The sequence below is a fragment of the Euleptes europaea genome, chromosome 4 (genome assembly GCF_029931775.1).
Source record: "Euleptes europaea isolate rEulEur1 chromosome 4, rEulEur1.hap1, whole genome shotgun sequence".
NCBI classification, from domain to species: Eukaryota; Metazoa; Chordata; class Lepidosauria; order Squamata; family Sphaerodactylidae; genus Euleptes; species Euleptes europaea.
In genome coordinates, this window is record NC_079315.1 from 67,127,486 (window position 1) to 67,142,645 (window position 15,160).

At 43.0% G+C, this 15,160-nt stretch overlaps 1 protein-coding gene across 1 annotated transcript in view; it reads right to left on the reverse strand.

Annotated features, from left to right (window-relative positions):
- SRFBP1 (serum response factor binding protein 1) overlaps positions 1-15,160 on the reverse strand; it is a 70,427-nt gene that overhangs the window by 38,478 nt on the left and 16,789 nt on the right. Inside the window, exons 2-3 of the mRNA XM_056849000.1 lie at positions 8,334-8,422; positions 1,478-1,550 (exon numbers count right to left, since the gene is read on the reverse strand). Of these exons, the coding sequence (XP_056704978.1) occupies positions 1,478-1,550; positions 8,334-8,422 (162 nt within the window). The remainder of the gene's footprint in view (positions 1-1,477; positions 1,551-8,333; positions 8,423-15,160) is intronic.

Here is a 15,160-nt window from a genome sequence, read left to right on the forward strand (position 1 = left end):
ATATCTAGTTAGAATAGTTTTGTAAACCTTGCAGTGTTATAATCAAGGAAACTTTCTCACTTTCTCAATTTGTGTAACACCTGCTCGAATTACAGAAAATGCAGAGCTCCTGAGTTCAACTTAAGGCTTCACCTTTGTTTGACCAGCAAGGCATGCTTGCAGTTCCAGAGACACTAAAGCGCTTGTCTGGAGATGGTGCTTAAAAGTCATAGATAGGAGATAAGAGTTGAAAAGAGTTGCAAACGGGAAAAATATAAAACCCCAAATAAGGAAATTTTAAAGCAATTTAAAAAAATCTAATTTATTTTCTATAGTTTTTAATAACTTCCACTGTGAACCAGCGTGGTGTAGTGGTCAAGAGTGGCGGACTCCAATCTGGTGAACCGGGTTTGATTCCCCACTCCTCCACATGAAGGGGAGGGGAAGGTGATCGTAAGCTGCTTTGAGACTCCTTAAAGGTAGAGAAAAGTGGGGAATAAAAACCAACTCTTCTTCTATGTAGTTTTAAGTGGCACTACAGACCTTCAGCAGGCACACAGAAAATGTTTTTCATTTTTTCATTTCTCTGGTGAGAATTTCTGGTTTTGAAATTTTTCTAAGTGTTAATATCTAATGAAAAATTATGGCCCATCTGTTTATGATAATAGGATATAACAGCGTTCCTGCAGACTAATCAGATGGTTAGACCTCAAAAACAGTTCCTTTAAGTCAATTTGCAAGATCTGAGCAAGGCTGTCAAAGATAGGACATTTTGGAGGACTTCCATTCATCGGGTCGCCATGAGTTGGAAGCGATTTGACGGCACTTAACACACACACACACAAGTCTGTGCAATATTTACAGTTTTTTAAGTCAAAGAAAAGTCATCCTATAATTAAGCAGCTCATTAGTATCAAAAACTTCTTGTACACAACAGTCTGACAGATATTTTATAGCCCAGCATGCCAGTGTAAGAGAAGCAAAAGAAGCTTGCAAATGTTAATGAATGCCTTGGCTAAAGAAGAAGAAGAAAAATACTCTGGTTTCAGTCCATTTTGTTAGTTACTACTTCACACACGAGAGCAGTGAAAGCTCCACCCAAAAATGTAAGGATCTGGCAACTAGGAAGAATGACGTCAGTCTCTAGAATGGCCATCCACGATTCTGACTAGCATGGCCCCTTCACAGTAATTGTTTAGAACAGGAATTAAAACTGGAGGCTTCTTGGACAAAAACACAAGTTTAACTTGGCAATTCCTAAAGTCAAATTAGCCTAGCACCTTGACAGTTAACAGCACTAAACAGTAACATCCAAATTTAAAATAGTCTCCCACCAAGTTCATTCTGTTGGTCTCTCAGACATTACACTGACAGCCAAAATTTAGTCTACACACAATCTCAAACGAGTTTATTCAAGTGTATTTCAAAAGAACCGGATGCACATGTTTGCAATTTGAGCACAGTATGCTACATATTCAAGGCAGGTGCACAGCATTACCTTCATAGCATGAATTTCTTCCAGTAGCCTCTGCGCACGTTTATGATTTTTCTGTACTGCATCTTCAGTACCCCTAAATGAGAAATTAGTTAATACTATAATAGCACATTTATTATGTTCCATTATTATGCACTGTAAAATATTATGCTAATGGTTAACAATTGAATGCCAATAGTTCCCACCCTATTTTTTCCTTTTCCTGTATGTACATCTGCTGAGGATATGCCCACGTGTATGAAGAAGCGAACTCTTGTACACAAAAGCTTATGTGAGTATCTTTAAGGAGCCACAAAAAATAATTTACATTAATGCTGGTACATAGTAGTACTATGTAATCTGGGAAGTTCCTGTTAACATCTTGCATCTGCTCTGAACTTGCTAGCAAGTCTTAGGCAAGCTATTTTCTCTCAGCCTCAGCTATCAGCTACCTGACTTGGTTTACAAAGCTGTTCTAAGAAGAAATGTGCAAAATACTTAGAATAATGAAAGCACTGGGTTGGATCCAGCAGTCACATAAGGATTGTGGCTCTTTGCTTTATCTTCCTCCTCCCCACAGCAGTCCCTTCTGACTCCCACTGCGAAAGCTGTTTCAGCTAGCTAAAGCCTATTTAATACAAAATATTCCCCTGGTTAGTAGCAAAGCCCAACCTACACCTCGTACAAGTATTGAGAAGATGGGTCTTGTACCCACAGCAGGAATTGTCTTCAGAAAATTAAGAGAAAAAGAGCCTTGGTTACTCACCGTGAAGGCTTCTTCTGCTCTGGGATATGGAGGCCATCTTAAGAGTGGGTGTTTCCTCTTCCTCTAGTTCCGGGAGGCAGGACCTAAATTTTTAAGTGCCTATCTTTGGAGGAAACGCCCCCTCTCTTTTCAGTCAAAAAACTTTCCGAGCAAGGAGCATAAACAATTAAGCATAGAACATCAGTAAGAAACAACAGTAGGAAGATAAAGCAGAATGCTTAAGATAACTGTAAGTTCAACTACAAACCTATTAATAAAAACTACCTTTAAACTCAACCTTGGATTAGCATTATTTCAATGAGGCAATTATTTTATAGTATCCAATTTGTGAAAAATTCAATTGAATAGCATCCTCCTTAATTTAATTGAGACGTCTGGGCGGGCAAGATGGCCTCCGTATCCCAGAGCAGAAGAAGCCTTCACGGTGAGTAATCAAGGCTCTTTCTCGCTCTGGGAGAGGAGGCCATCTTAAGAGTGGGACTTAAAAGAGCTGTCCCTGCCCGGGTGGGATCAGACATCTTGGAGAACGCTTTGAAGAACCCGCCTGCCAAAGGCGGCATCAGCTGAGGCATACAGGTTAAGTTTGTAATGCCTCACAAATGTGGAGATTGTGGACCAAGTGGCGGCCCTACATATCTCCTCTATAGGAGCTCTGCGGTCAAAGGCCGCTGATGTAGCAGCGCTTCTGACTGAGTGAGCTGTCAAGCCAGAGGGAACTGGAATTTTTGCCTCTTTATATGCTTGAGTAATACACTGAGTGATAGTGCAACTAATTGAGGTGCGGGACCTAGGTTTACCCTTGTTAGGTGCCGTGATATTGATAAAAAGCGTATCATATACTCTAATGTGTTCTGTGCGAGAAATATATGTTCTAAGGGCTCGCCGAAGATCTAAGGTATGCCAAATTTTCTCTTGCGGAGCTTTAGGGTTTGGACAGAACGAGGGGAGAATGATGTCTTGGTTCCTATGAAAATAGGAGTTAACTTTAGGTATAAAGGAAGGGTCAGGAGCAAGGACCACCTTGTCCTTGTGGAATGTGCAAAGGCCTGGTCTGACGGATAGGGCCCCTATCTCTGACACCAGCCTGGCTGAAGTTACAGCCGTTAGAAAAAGCGTCTTCATTCTTAAGTAGCTTAATGTGGCATGCTTCAGGGGTTCAAAGGGAGGGCGAGTAAGGGCTGTTAATACAGTGTGTAAGCTCCAGGTAGGGAATCTGTGTCTAACTGGAGGAGAGATCAAGGTAAGTCCCTTTAGAAAGGCCTTAATATGTGGATGTTTAGTCAAGGTGTAACCTGAAAGCTTTGGGATAATAGTAGCTATTGCCGCCAGCTGACGACGTAGTGTGGCTGGAGACAGGTTCTGTTTTTGTCCGTCTTGTAAGAAGTCCAGTATTTTGGAAATATATGGTTTGATGGGGTCCACATGTTTTCTCTGGCACCATCTAACAAAAGCTTTCCAAGTTGTGTTATAGATTCTTTTTGTAGAGGGCTTTCGGGATGAAAAAATAGTTTCTGCAACCTCTGTGTCGTAACCTAGTTTTAGGAGGCGACTCCTTTCAATACCCAGGCGGTCAGTCTGTACCAGCCTGGGTCCGGGTGATGGATCGGCCCTTGAAGGAGAAGATCTGGTCAAGGTGGAAGCATCCACGGTTCTGCGACGGACATCTCTAGCAGAGTGGGGAACCATGGGCGACGCGGCCAGTAGGGAGCCACAAGAATGACTGTGGCCTGAAGTAGGTTGATTCGTCTGAGAACTCTGGGAAGGAGTGGAAAAGGTGGAAAGGCATATAGCAGTCCCGCTGGCCATGGTGCTGTGAGTGCGTCTGTCTGCTCCGCTCCCTTCTGGACATACCTGGTGTTATACCGTGGAAGCTGATGGTTTTTGTTTGACGCGAAGAGATCTACCAGGGGCATGCCGCACCGATTCGTGAGGAGCTGAAAAACTTCCTTGTTCAGAGACCACTCTGCTTCGCTGAGACTTTGTCTGCTGAGCCAGTCTGCGTCCACGTTGAGCACTCCCTGAATGTGTTCCGCTGTTATGGAACATAGGTTGGTCTCCGCCCAGGACAGGATTCTCAGGGCTTCCTTGTGTAGAGCAGAGGATCGCGAGCCCCCCTGCTTGTTGAGGTGAGCTTTGGCTGCCACATTGTCCGTTCTCACCAGTATGTCCGTGCCTGATAGATGATGTTTGAAGTGCAGAAGGGCATAAAAAATTGCGCGGAGTTCTAGGATGTTGATGTTCATCCGTTGTTCCTGAGTGGACCAGGTGTCCTGTGCTGGATGACCGTTCAGGGTGGCTCCCCAACCTGTGAGAGAAGCATCTGTAAACACCTGGACTGGTGCTTGCCGGATGTATGGGACCCCTTTTTGAAGATTTTCTGGGATGGTCCACCACTTGAGGCTGTGTCTTGTAGTAGAAAGAAGCAGGGATTTGTTCCTCTTGATCAATATGTCCTTTTGATAGATCTTTAAGAACCACTGTAGAGGTCTGGAGTGTAGACGGGCCCACTGCACCGCCGGAATACAGGATATCATCAGACCCTGTAACTTCGCCAGGGTCATGAGGCGGACCGTGGTGGTTTGCATTGTTGATTTGGCCAGGTTGCAGATTTTGTGAATCTTGTCTGGAGGTAGGATGAAGGTGTTGGCGACGGTGTCGATATATACGCCCAGATGACGTAGATGTTGAGTGGGTTGAAGATGACTTTTCTTCTGGTTCACTAGAAATCCGTGGTCCTTCAAAAGTTTGAGAACAAAGCTTGTGTGTCGGACGCTTTGTGTCTTTGATGATGAACAGATTAGGATGTCGTCTAGGTAAGGGTGGATCCTTATGCCCTCTTGACGTGCTAGCACGACCAAGGTCACCAGGACCTTGGTGAAGACCCGTGGTGCGGGTCCCAATCCGAAGGGGAGGGCTTTGAATTGAAAGTGGTGCCCATTGTGAAGAAATCTCAGAAATCGTCTGTGTTCTGGATGAATGGCGATGTGCAGATAGGGCTTCCGATATGGAGAGTAGCGTCTCCATCCTGAATCTTCTGTATGTTACATGCTTGTTTAAGTATTTTAGGTCGAGGATGGCCTGCCATCCCCCGTCTCTTTTTGGCACTGTAAAGAATACGGAATATATGCCCAATGATTGTTCCGATGGGACCACATATTCTATTGCCTTTATCTCCAGCAGATGTTGTATGGCTGTTAGGGTTCTGAGTCTTTTGTCCGGTTGGCGGGACACAGGGGACACAACTAGTCGATCTCTTGGAATTTTGGAAAATTGTATTCTGTAACCGTGTGAGACAATCTGAAGAACCCAATGGTCCGGATGGGAAAGGGACCATTGGTTGTGGAACAGGCTGAGCCTGCCCCCTACTGGGTCGGATCTGGCGTCACTGTCTTGTTTGACGAAAGGGCTTTTCCCCTCTGTCACTTTGAAAGTTGTTAACTCTGGAGTTCCTAGAGAAGCGTCCTCCTCTGCGAAAGGAACCCCTGCTATAACTCCATTGTCCTCTCCTCTGATCAGGTCTATATCGTGAGTATGGATGAAATGGACGAAAGGAAGTAGGATTAGAGAATCCCTTTGATTCCTTATGTAGGCTTCTTGGGAGATATTTCTTCTTATCTTTTGATTCTACTAGTATCTCATCTAGTTTGTCTCCGAACAATTTCTTGCCCTGGTAGGGGTATCCCATCAGTACAGATTTAGATCTGTGTTCGGTTTGCCATGGACGTAACCATAAGGCCCGCCTAGCTGCAGTTGCGGTAGCTAGAGCTCGTGCTGAAAAACACATAGTATCTAAAGTAGAGTCGGCCAGAAAGGATACTGCCCTCAGGATTCTGGAAACTCCCTCCATAGCGCTTCTGTCTTCTTCAGGAATAAGCTTGGACAGCTTTCTAGTCCAGACTATAGCTGCCCTAGAAACTAAAGCGGACGTAATAGAGGAGCCAATAGCCATGGCTGAGGCTTCATGGGCTTTTTTACAGGCCAGTTCAGTTTTCCTATCAACTGGGTCTTTTATGGAAACTAGGCCTTCTTCTGTAACTGCATCAGAAGAATGCAATGCAGTAATGGGGTTTTCCACTAGAGGGAGTTTGAGTAACTCAGAAGCATTAGTGGCCACATTATATAGTTTTTTAGTAACTGGTGGAAACTGCTTTCCCCCCATAGGTCTTTCCCATTCCCCCTGTAACAAGGACAAAAAATAATCTGGTACAGGAACCACTCTGTCAGAGATATTATGCATGTGAAAAAATTCTTTTGCACCTTTTTTGTTGTCTTGGGAAGGGGTTGAGTCTTCATTAAGGTATAAAGCAGCCAGGACTTTAGTTAAAAAAGGCTGAAAATCCTCAGCCTCAAATAGTCTATTTTGTTTGGTAGGTTGGGGTGAAGGCTCTTCTCCTTCAGAGAATTCACCCTCCTCTCTATCAGAAACCTCATTATCAGAGGAGAAGGGAGAAGCAACCTGCTCAGATTGCTGTGGTTCTCTGGCCCCCTGAGTAGAAGCATTGGCTTTTAGGGCTGCCTTAGTGGGCCAATTGCTGCCCCCCTGCAAAGTATTTTGTCCAATCTGCTCCCCGCCGGCTGCCTGATTGCTATCTCTAGGACCGCAAAGTACCCGGTTAGGAATTTGCATGCCAGAAACGGAGGGGGGTGGGGAAGGAAGCTGAGCCGCCCGCAGCCCCTCTGCAAATGCGTCCTTAATTATAGATGCGAGTTCTGCCCTGAGGAGAGCAATCTCACTAGCGGCAGACTGAGAGGGAAGGGGGGGGAAGTACTTTACCGGCTCCAGGCGCAGCTTCAGACTCGGCCGGACCGGGCTCTTCTGCTGGCGAGAAGCCTACGGCCTGATCCTTATTAGTAGAGGGGGTAACGGCCGAAGCCGCTGTTTTCCCCCGGCCGTGCCCGGATCCGGAGGATTTTTCTTTCTCTGCCCCTTTTGCAGTTTTAACCGCCGCAGCCACCGAGGCGCGGGCGCGAGCTGCAGAGAGGAGGCGTTTTGCGCTGCCTGAGTGAGAAGATCCTCTCTTACGTTTGTTTGAGGCTTTCTTTGATTTGCCTAATAAATCACCGGAGTGATTGTCAATAGGCGGATCCCGGGCGACTGGCATTGCCTGGAGTAGACCCGGGTCCAAATCTCCCTCAGAGATATAATTATCGAGGCGATCGGTCGCCATCTTGTTTTGGCGGGAAGGAGAAATTTCCCCCCTGCCCCGCCTCAGACTAACACTAAAAGGAGAGATAGAAATAAAGAGAAACAGAAGGACAGACTAGAACTTTTTTTTTAAAATAGATTAAGATAGGAATAGAAATAGAACGAGTGAGAATAGAGTAGCTCGAGGTAGAGAGCTGTGGCTACACTGCTCTTCCCGGGCGAGGCAGGAACAAGACTGAAAAGAGAGGGGGCGTTTCCTCCAAAGATAGGCACTTAAAATTTTAGGTCCTGCCTCCCGGAACTAGAGGAAGAGGAAACACCCACTCTTAAGATGGCCTCCTCTCCCAGAGCGAGAAGTTGACTGAAGAAGGAAAACCCAAATTTTGAGGAACAATACATGGAGTGGCTCGATCCTGACACCAGTTTTCTGAAGTGTATCGCCCCATACCCTAGCTTATTTGCACAGTAAGAATAATATGCCCACATGAACAGTGTGTGAGAGTGTGTGTAAGAATTTTTACATGGTCCCAATCGAACCCAGGTACCCCAGCAGCCGCTATTTTTAAGAGTTTACAAACATAGGAGATCTGATAAAAGATTCACAATTCCCCCCCCCCCCCGCCCAAGATCAGAACCCAACCAGAATGAGAAGTAAAAGAGCCTTGGCTCTTCTTCAGGTAAGTGGCTCCTGGAATTTCCAATTAGTGGGCCATGGGTCTACTCTTTACCCCAGATTGCGGGAGACTGAAGTGGAGTGAGCAACACCCCCCAGGTGATGCAAAGTAGTCTTGTTGCTGTGATCTAATTCCAAAATCATCCCCAAATAAATGGCAGATGTACTATTTTTTTATATTGCGTGGGTTGGGGTGGGGTGGGAAATCTAACCCAGAAATGAGCTACTGTGACACTGGAAAAAAAACCTGCACTTTATAGTGACATACATAACGGGGGGAAAGGAAATAGCTCACTTTTTTGCCTTTAGTTTTGTAATGTGTCGAGTTAGCTTGCGAATTGTCAAAACTCTGGCCTTCTTCACTTCTCTTCTCATCTTCACAACCTATTTTTACAAAGAACAAAATAAATTATTAAATAACATAGTTTGCATTATTCAAGCTTGAGGTATAGTTCGCCTCCTTAAGTTAACAAAATTCTATATTCAAATTTCTGTTAATCATCAAAAGGCTTACAAAAACAGCCAGTTGAGGAACAAACCAACAGTCTAAAAGCATGTCTGGATTCTGAACGGAAACAGGCTATGAAAAAGCCAAGACATTCCTACGTAAGCATGTTTAATGTTCTCAGAGCTAGGCTAGGCTGCACAGTGAGACAGTTCGTTTTTGTTATTTGTTCACTTCTGCACCCACCACTGCCGCAAACACACCTGTACTTTCTGCTAACCCTTTTTTCCCCTTCAAGACAAGGCTTCTTTCAGTTCATATGATAAATGGTTTTCAATTAAGATGACCCTAAAGCAAACCCTTATTCCTTCTTCAGTAACAGGCTCTATCAAGTGTCAGTTTAAGGTTAAAGGCCAGTTTTCTGTGCTAGTCTAGCAAACAAGTGAGAGACATAAGAACATAAGAAAGGCCAAGGCCCATCAAGTCCAGCAGTCTGCTCACACAGTGGCCAACCAGTGCCTCTAGGAAGCCACAAACAAGACAACTGCAGCAGCACCATCCTGCCCGTGTTCCACCACACCCAAAATAATAGGCATGCTCCTCTGATACTAGAGAGAAGAGGTATGCCGCATGACCAGCATCCATTCCAACTAATAGCCATGAATACCCCTTTCCTCCATGAACATGTCCACTCCCCTCTTAAAGCCCTCCAAGCTGGAACCCATCACCACATCCTGGGGCAGGGAGTTCCACAATTTAACTATGTGTTGTGTGAAAAAATACTTCCTTTTATCTGTTTTGGAGACGACATCTATGAAGGCCCTGGTCCAAATTTTATATCAGACAACTACTGACCAAGAGGCTTTAGGGAAGCCACTCTTTTCTGTCATAGTTCGTCATATGTAGTACGTGGGGAATACCGTTGGCCCCCTTTATAGCTCTGCTGTAAGGATTCACAGGAGGTATGTGAAGTACCCTGCGCTCTTGAAATGCACCATATGAAAGCTAGCTGCTGGCCACAGGAGGTGGCTGTTATGAGGAAAATCATTGTAAAGCAAAAGCAGCACCAAGACAAACTGACCCCTATTGAATTCCCCTGAGATTAATGACTATCCAGACATAGTACTGTTCTTTGCAGTCAGCCTCCGACTCAGCACCACTCACACATTCAGACTAATCTGTGAATATGCATTTGCATGTGGCGTGTGTAAACCGTTCCCAACGAGGTGATTTAAACTGTGGTTGAAATACCCACAGATATCAGCTTCTTCATGGGATCTGTATCTACTTCAACCGTCAGAAAAAAAGTTTCATGGGAAATAATTTACCTCGTACTGTTCTTTGTAATCTACCCCATCATGATTTTGCTGCTTGTGGGACTCAACTTTGGTGGGGTGGAACCCCATCTATTAAAGACCAATGCCTTACAAGCGTAGGCACCTGACTTGTGCAACCCTGCCTTAAACAAGATTTTTCCACTTTTTTTCTGTGTCTTCAATCTCAGCATTAAGCAGCTGTTCAATAGGGATAGTTCTTTTGGAAAAACAGTCTGTCATGCAAATAATCCCAGTGACCTTTGGGCTTTCATATTTCCTCACCTCTCCCATTGCTTGCAGTCTAATTAAAGACTTCACTTTATAAAACATATTTTGTCATCTATGTATCTAATAGCCATATCTCCTCCCCCTGCCCCAGCAGACTGAGTGGGGCAAGAACCAAAAACATCTCTTCAAGATTCCTGAAGGTTTCAAATGGGTACATTCTGAGGTTCCCATGAGTGTGATGTGAAGAGTCCATGAAGAAGATTTGCAGAAAAATATGATGGTGTGTGTGGGGACGACGACGACACACATACTAAGAACAGTATTATCAATTATAAGGCCTCTTCCTTGCACTGTGAGTAATCACTGTCAGTTTCAATGACCTCTGCCAAGGATTAAAACCGCCTAGTTTACCCAATATTTAGCAGAGGTCACTAAATCTTCGGCATATTTCCCAAAATTCAACATGAGGTGGCAACCACACTGCTATACTGTAATGGCTGCAGACACAAGGAAGACAACAATGTGGCAAATGATGTTCAATGTACGTAAGTGTAAGGTGATGCACTGGAACAAAATGTCTCAACTTTAAGTATAGGCTAACAGGGTCTAAGCTTACTGAGACTGAGAGGGAAAAAGGCTTGTGAGTCACAGTGGATAGCTCATTGAAAGTGTCAAACCAATGTACCACAGCAGTAAAAAAAAAAAAGAGGCAAACTCAGTGCTGGGGATCATTAGGAAAGGGATTGAAAATAAAATAGCCAATGTTATAACGCCCCTGTATAGATCTATGGGCCCTGACCTGGATGGCCCAGGCTAGCCTGATCTCGTCAGATCTCAGAAGCTAAGCAGGGTCAGCCCTGGTTAGTATTTGGATGGGAGACCATCAAGGAATACCAGGGTTGCTGTGCAGAGGAAGGCACTGGCAAACCACCTCTGTTAGTCTCTTGCCATGAAAACCCCAAAAGGGGTCGCCATAAGTCAGCTGCGACTTGAAGGCACTTTACACACACACACACATAGATCTATGGAATGACCTCATTTGGAATAATGTGTGCAGTTCTGGTCACTATCTCGAAAATGTATAGAAGAGGGCAACCAAGATGATTAGGAGGTTGCACCACCTTCCCTATGAGGAAAGGCTAAAGAATCTTGGACTTTTCACTTTAAAAAAGAGATGACTAAGGGGGGACCTGATGGGTGTTGCCATCAAATCATGGCAACCCTATGAATTAATGATCTCCAAAATGTCCTACCGTTAACAGACTTGCTCAGATTGGCAATCCTGATTTCTTAGAAGCAAAGCAAACTATAGTCGATAATTCAGATATAACAACAAACTATGGTTTTCCATAAGAAGCACCTCAAGCACATACACCACCATGTGATGAGGTAAGAAATATGAAGAATTTAAACTGATGCAAAGGGGGGAGGATGATGAACCATGAGAACCCAATAATCTCCCAAGTTGTTTTATGTAATGAAAAAACATAGTTTGCCAGGATAGCTGAAGGGTCAGAATCTCCATGGCAGAAATAGTTGCACCTCTAAACGTCTGCTTTTCATTCTGCAATTAAAAGGCCTTGGGTGGGGTAAGCGAGTATGGGAATGTTACATAAAACTGAAGAAAAATAATATGAATCAGCCTTATTCCAGGGATGCTTTAGTTGATGTGAAGAAGAAGCTCACAAGGTATAATAAAAAAAATCCACAGGCATATGCAAAGCCCATAATTTAAGGAATCACAACAGATCATTATATATTCAAACACACACACACACGTGTGTGTGTATATATATTCCTATCCAATATTTAATTTATTTTTTCTAGGACTACGTGATGCAGTAGTATATTTTAGGAACCAAAAGTCAACTAATTGCTGGTCCAACAAAGAAAATATAAAGTATACTCTTTCCAGTAGGTGCACAGCAACATTTTAAGTTATCTTCTATAGTGGAAGACCATTGGGACACTTAGTACAGTACTGTCTAGCAGGACAGAGAGCTATTCATCCAAGGGGGAGTCAATGAAGTCTACATGCAGCTAGAAATGGCAGGACAAACTGATGTGACACTTTCAATACGCATAGCAGTGTTTAAAAACCAAAATAATACTATTTCTAAATTTAAATTTTAAATAATTGAAAGTGTTGACCTGAATAACAGCTGGATATAGGAAAATTATATGTCGTGGACATTTGGTAAATACATAACTTGGACAGAAAAAGTATAAATGTTATAGCCAAGTTGGCAAGCCAAGGAAGTACACATGGAAAGGGGTAAAACTATGCAAGATAAAGGTCTGGACTGAGCTACTGCTGGAGAAAACACAAAAAATTGGGATGCTGATACAGGCCATGGAAGTTTCTGTTGTCAAGTATCCACTATGCCTTCTGAGAAAAATTCACAAGTACAAATCCCTTTAAGCCAATATGGCATGTAGCAATGATTCTTTACTGTAGACTGCTTTTCAAGCTTCATTTTATACAACTCTCATGCAGTTACTCAACAACCCAGATCTGGCAGTTAAAAAGAACCTACAGATCTAACTTATTTGGGAAATACAGGTTGAGCATCCCTTATCCGGAAATCCAACATCCAAAATACTCCACAATCCACAGAGGATAATAAAATGGCACATGTGCAGGCCAGTTGCACCAACAGCAAGTTCCCCACAATACCCCACATGCACAAAATTATTAAAGATATTGTATAAAATTACCTTCAGGCTATGAGTATAAGAGCTATATAAAACATAAATGAATGTCTTGTTTAGACTTGGGTCCCATCCCCCAAGATATCTCATTATGTATATGCAAATATTCCAAAATGCAAAAAAAAAAAAAAAAATCTGAAACACTTCTGGTTCCAAGCATTTCTGATAAGGGATACTCAACCTGTATAAGCAAATATATTTTCAAGCCCCTCCCCCCTGGCCCATGGCATATAAAGCATCTGATTACTTACATTCATTACAAGTATAGTGCAAGTGTATGTATGGGGTGCTTTTTTACTCCAGCACATCCTATTCAAGTTAAAAACGCAGAGAAGTCTTGTGCTTGGTAAGGGGGGAGGGGGAGGGAGCAACAAGAGGGTGTATCCAGGACTCAGTGGTTTACGGCCAAACATTATACATTGCAAAGCCCTTGTAAGGGGTGGCAAGTATGGAAAGAAAGATTACATTAACATAAAATGTTATGCTTGGCTACTTTGGGGACTTGCTTTAAGTTTGAACTGAGAGAAGGGATCCAACCTAAGCTAACACAAAGCCAAGAATTTAAGAAGGCTATTAGGAATGTCAAACCAAAAGGCACGCGGTCTGGAGGAGACGGTCCTATGAAAGGCACAACACCATCCGGGTTAAACAGATACAGAAGTTAAAACTATGCTATCTTTTAAGAATCAAACCACTCCTGTTGAACAGCCAAGCAATAAAAACATAAGAAAATACTGATTTTATTGTATAACAATATGATAATTTTAAATGACTTGGATGGCTGAATCTATAAACCAGTTAAGCCAATCTGACTGATACTAAGTCTCCATTAAGTAAATGGATGCCAGTCTCACTGAAATTGATAGCAATGAGGTCCACGTGATAGCTGGGCACTACAAAATCCCACACATGCCAGCACCCTGCCCATCTGTGGCACAGCTGCTGTCTTAAGCTAACTAAATGCTGGTGTCACTTCAAGCATTTGCAGCACCATGCATAATGCTTAATTCTGCACATGGCAATATCTACACACAATGGATAGTTGTTGGGGTAGGGAGATGACACATGCAAGATCTACCATGCCCCCAGTGGCAGTGTGAAATGGTGCCAAACTGGCATACAAGGGAAGAAAAACAATATATATAATTGAGGCCCAAGTGATGCATGTCTTAATTTCAATTTCACTTGTTCCAAGTTCGCATACAACTTATTTTCCTTTGAAAAGGAAAATTCTCACACTCTTGTCCAGACCTAAAAAAGTTTTCATATATTCTCAGGCTATTCAACTAGTTATGCAAGAGTTCATAATGACATCAGTTTCAGTTTAATTCCTGTTCGATACATGTGTTTTCCTTTAAGACAGCTAGGGATGTGAAACTGGAAAACATCTTGAGTGGCATGCCTTTCTCATTATATGAACTACCATAAAAGGCAATGAGGTTTTACAGGCCCTGCAGCCAGGGATTAGAGGGGGTTCTTCTTCCAAGCTAGTGAGCTTGGGGAGCTCCCGTTCAGACCACTATATTGTCCTAGGGTCCTGTTTCCCTATTTAGGAAATGTCTGTCCTGACTTTGGTGGAAAAACAAGACAGTGCAGCTAACAGAAATAATCTAACAATATAAACACAGTGGACAGTTTCAGTTAAAAACAAATATAATGATGTAACAACAAAACAAATGCATTAGAAGTAGTGTACCCGTTGTGTACATGCAATTAAAAGTATGGGTAAACAAGATGGACTTCATAGGCGCCAGGCCACGTTCTTTGGGGAGGAAGTTGCACAACTGGGATGCCATTATGAAGTCAAAAGAAAGCTGAGCCAGACTATTAGTTGTAAAACCAAGCCAAACAAGGAGTACTTCTCATGCCTTTAGAGCTAACCCATTAACTATCATAGCAAGATATTTTTATAATACAACAAGCATGTCACTCATATTGTGTTGTATACTAGATTTCATTCCAAATAGCATCTCTACAATTTCTGTTCAGTTCATGCATAAAACTTCCTTTTGTCAGCAGCCAGGTCCCATTGGTACCTCCGGTCAGTCAGGCATTTTTTTTTTTTAATTAAAAAAAATATCAACACAAAGGCCTCATTCAAATTAATGTCTTTGTTCAGGCACTGGATACATACAAAGAAGTGTGGTGAACACTTAAACTATGGATATGTAAGCAGTATGCTTAACACTGAAGGGAGCACTGAAAGACCGACATGTTGGAGAGGTGATCATCACCATTTCTGGCGGATATAGTCCTCATTTCCAAGTCTCAGCTGAGCTACAACAGCTTTGTATCTGTGGTTACTGAGAGCTTCAATTGACCATTCTCTACATATTTGTTTGAAATAAATTGTTGTTCTGGCTTTCCCACTGCTCTTGTTACTACAGTATTTACATCTAAAGATCTGGATTAAAAAGTCTC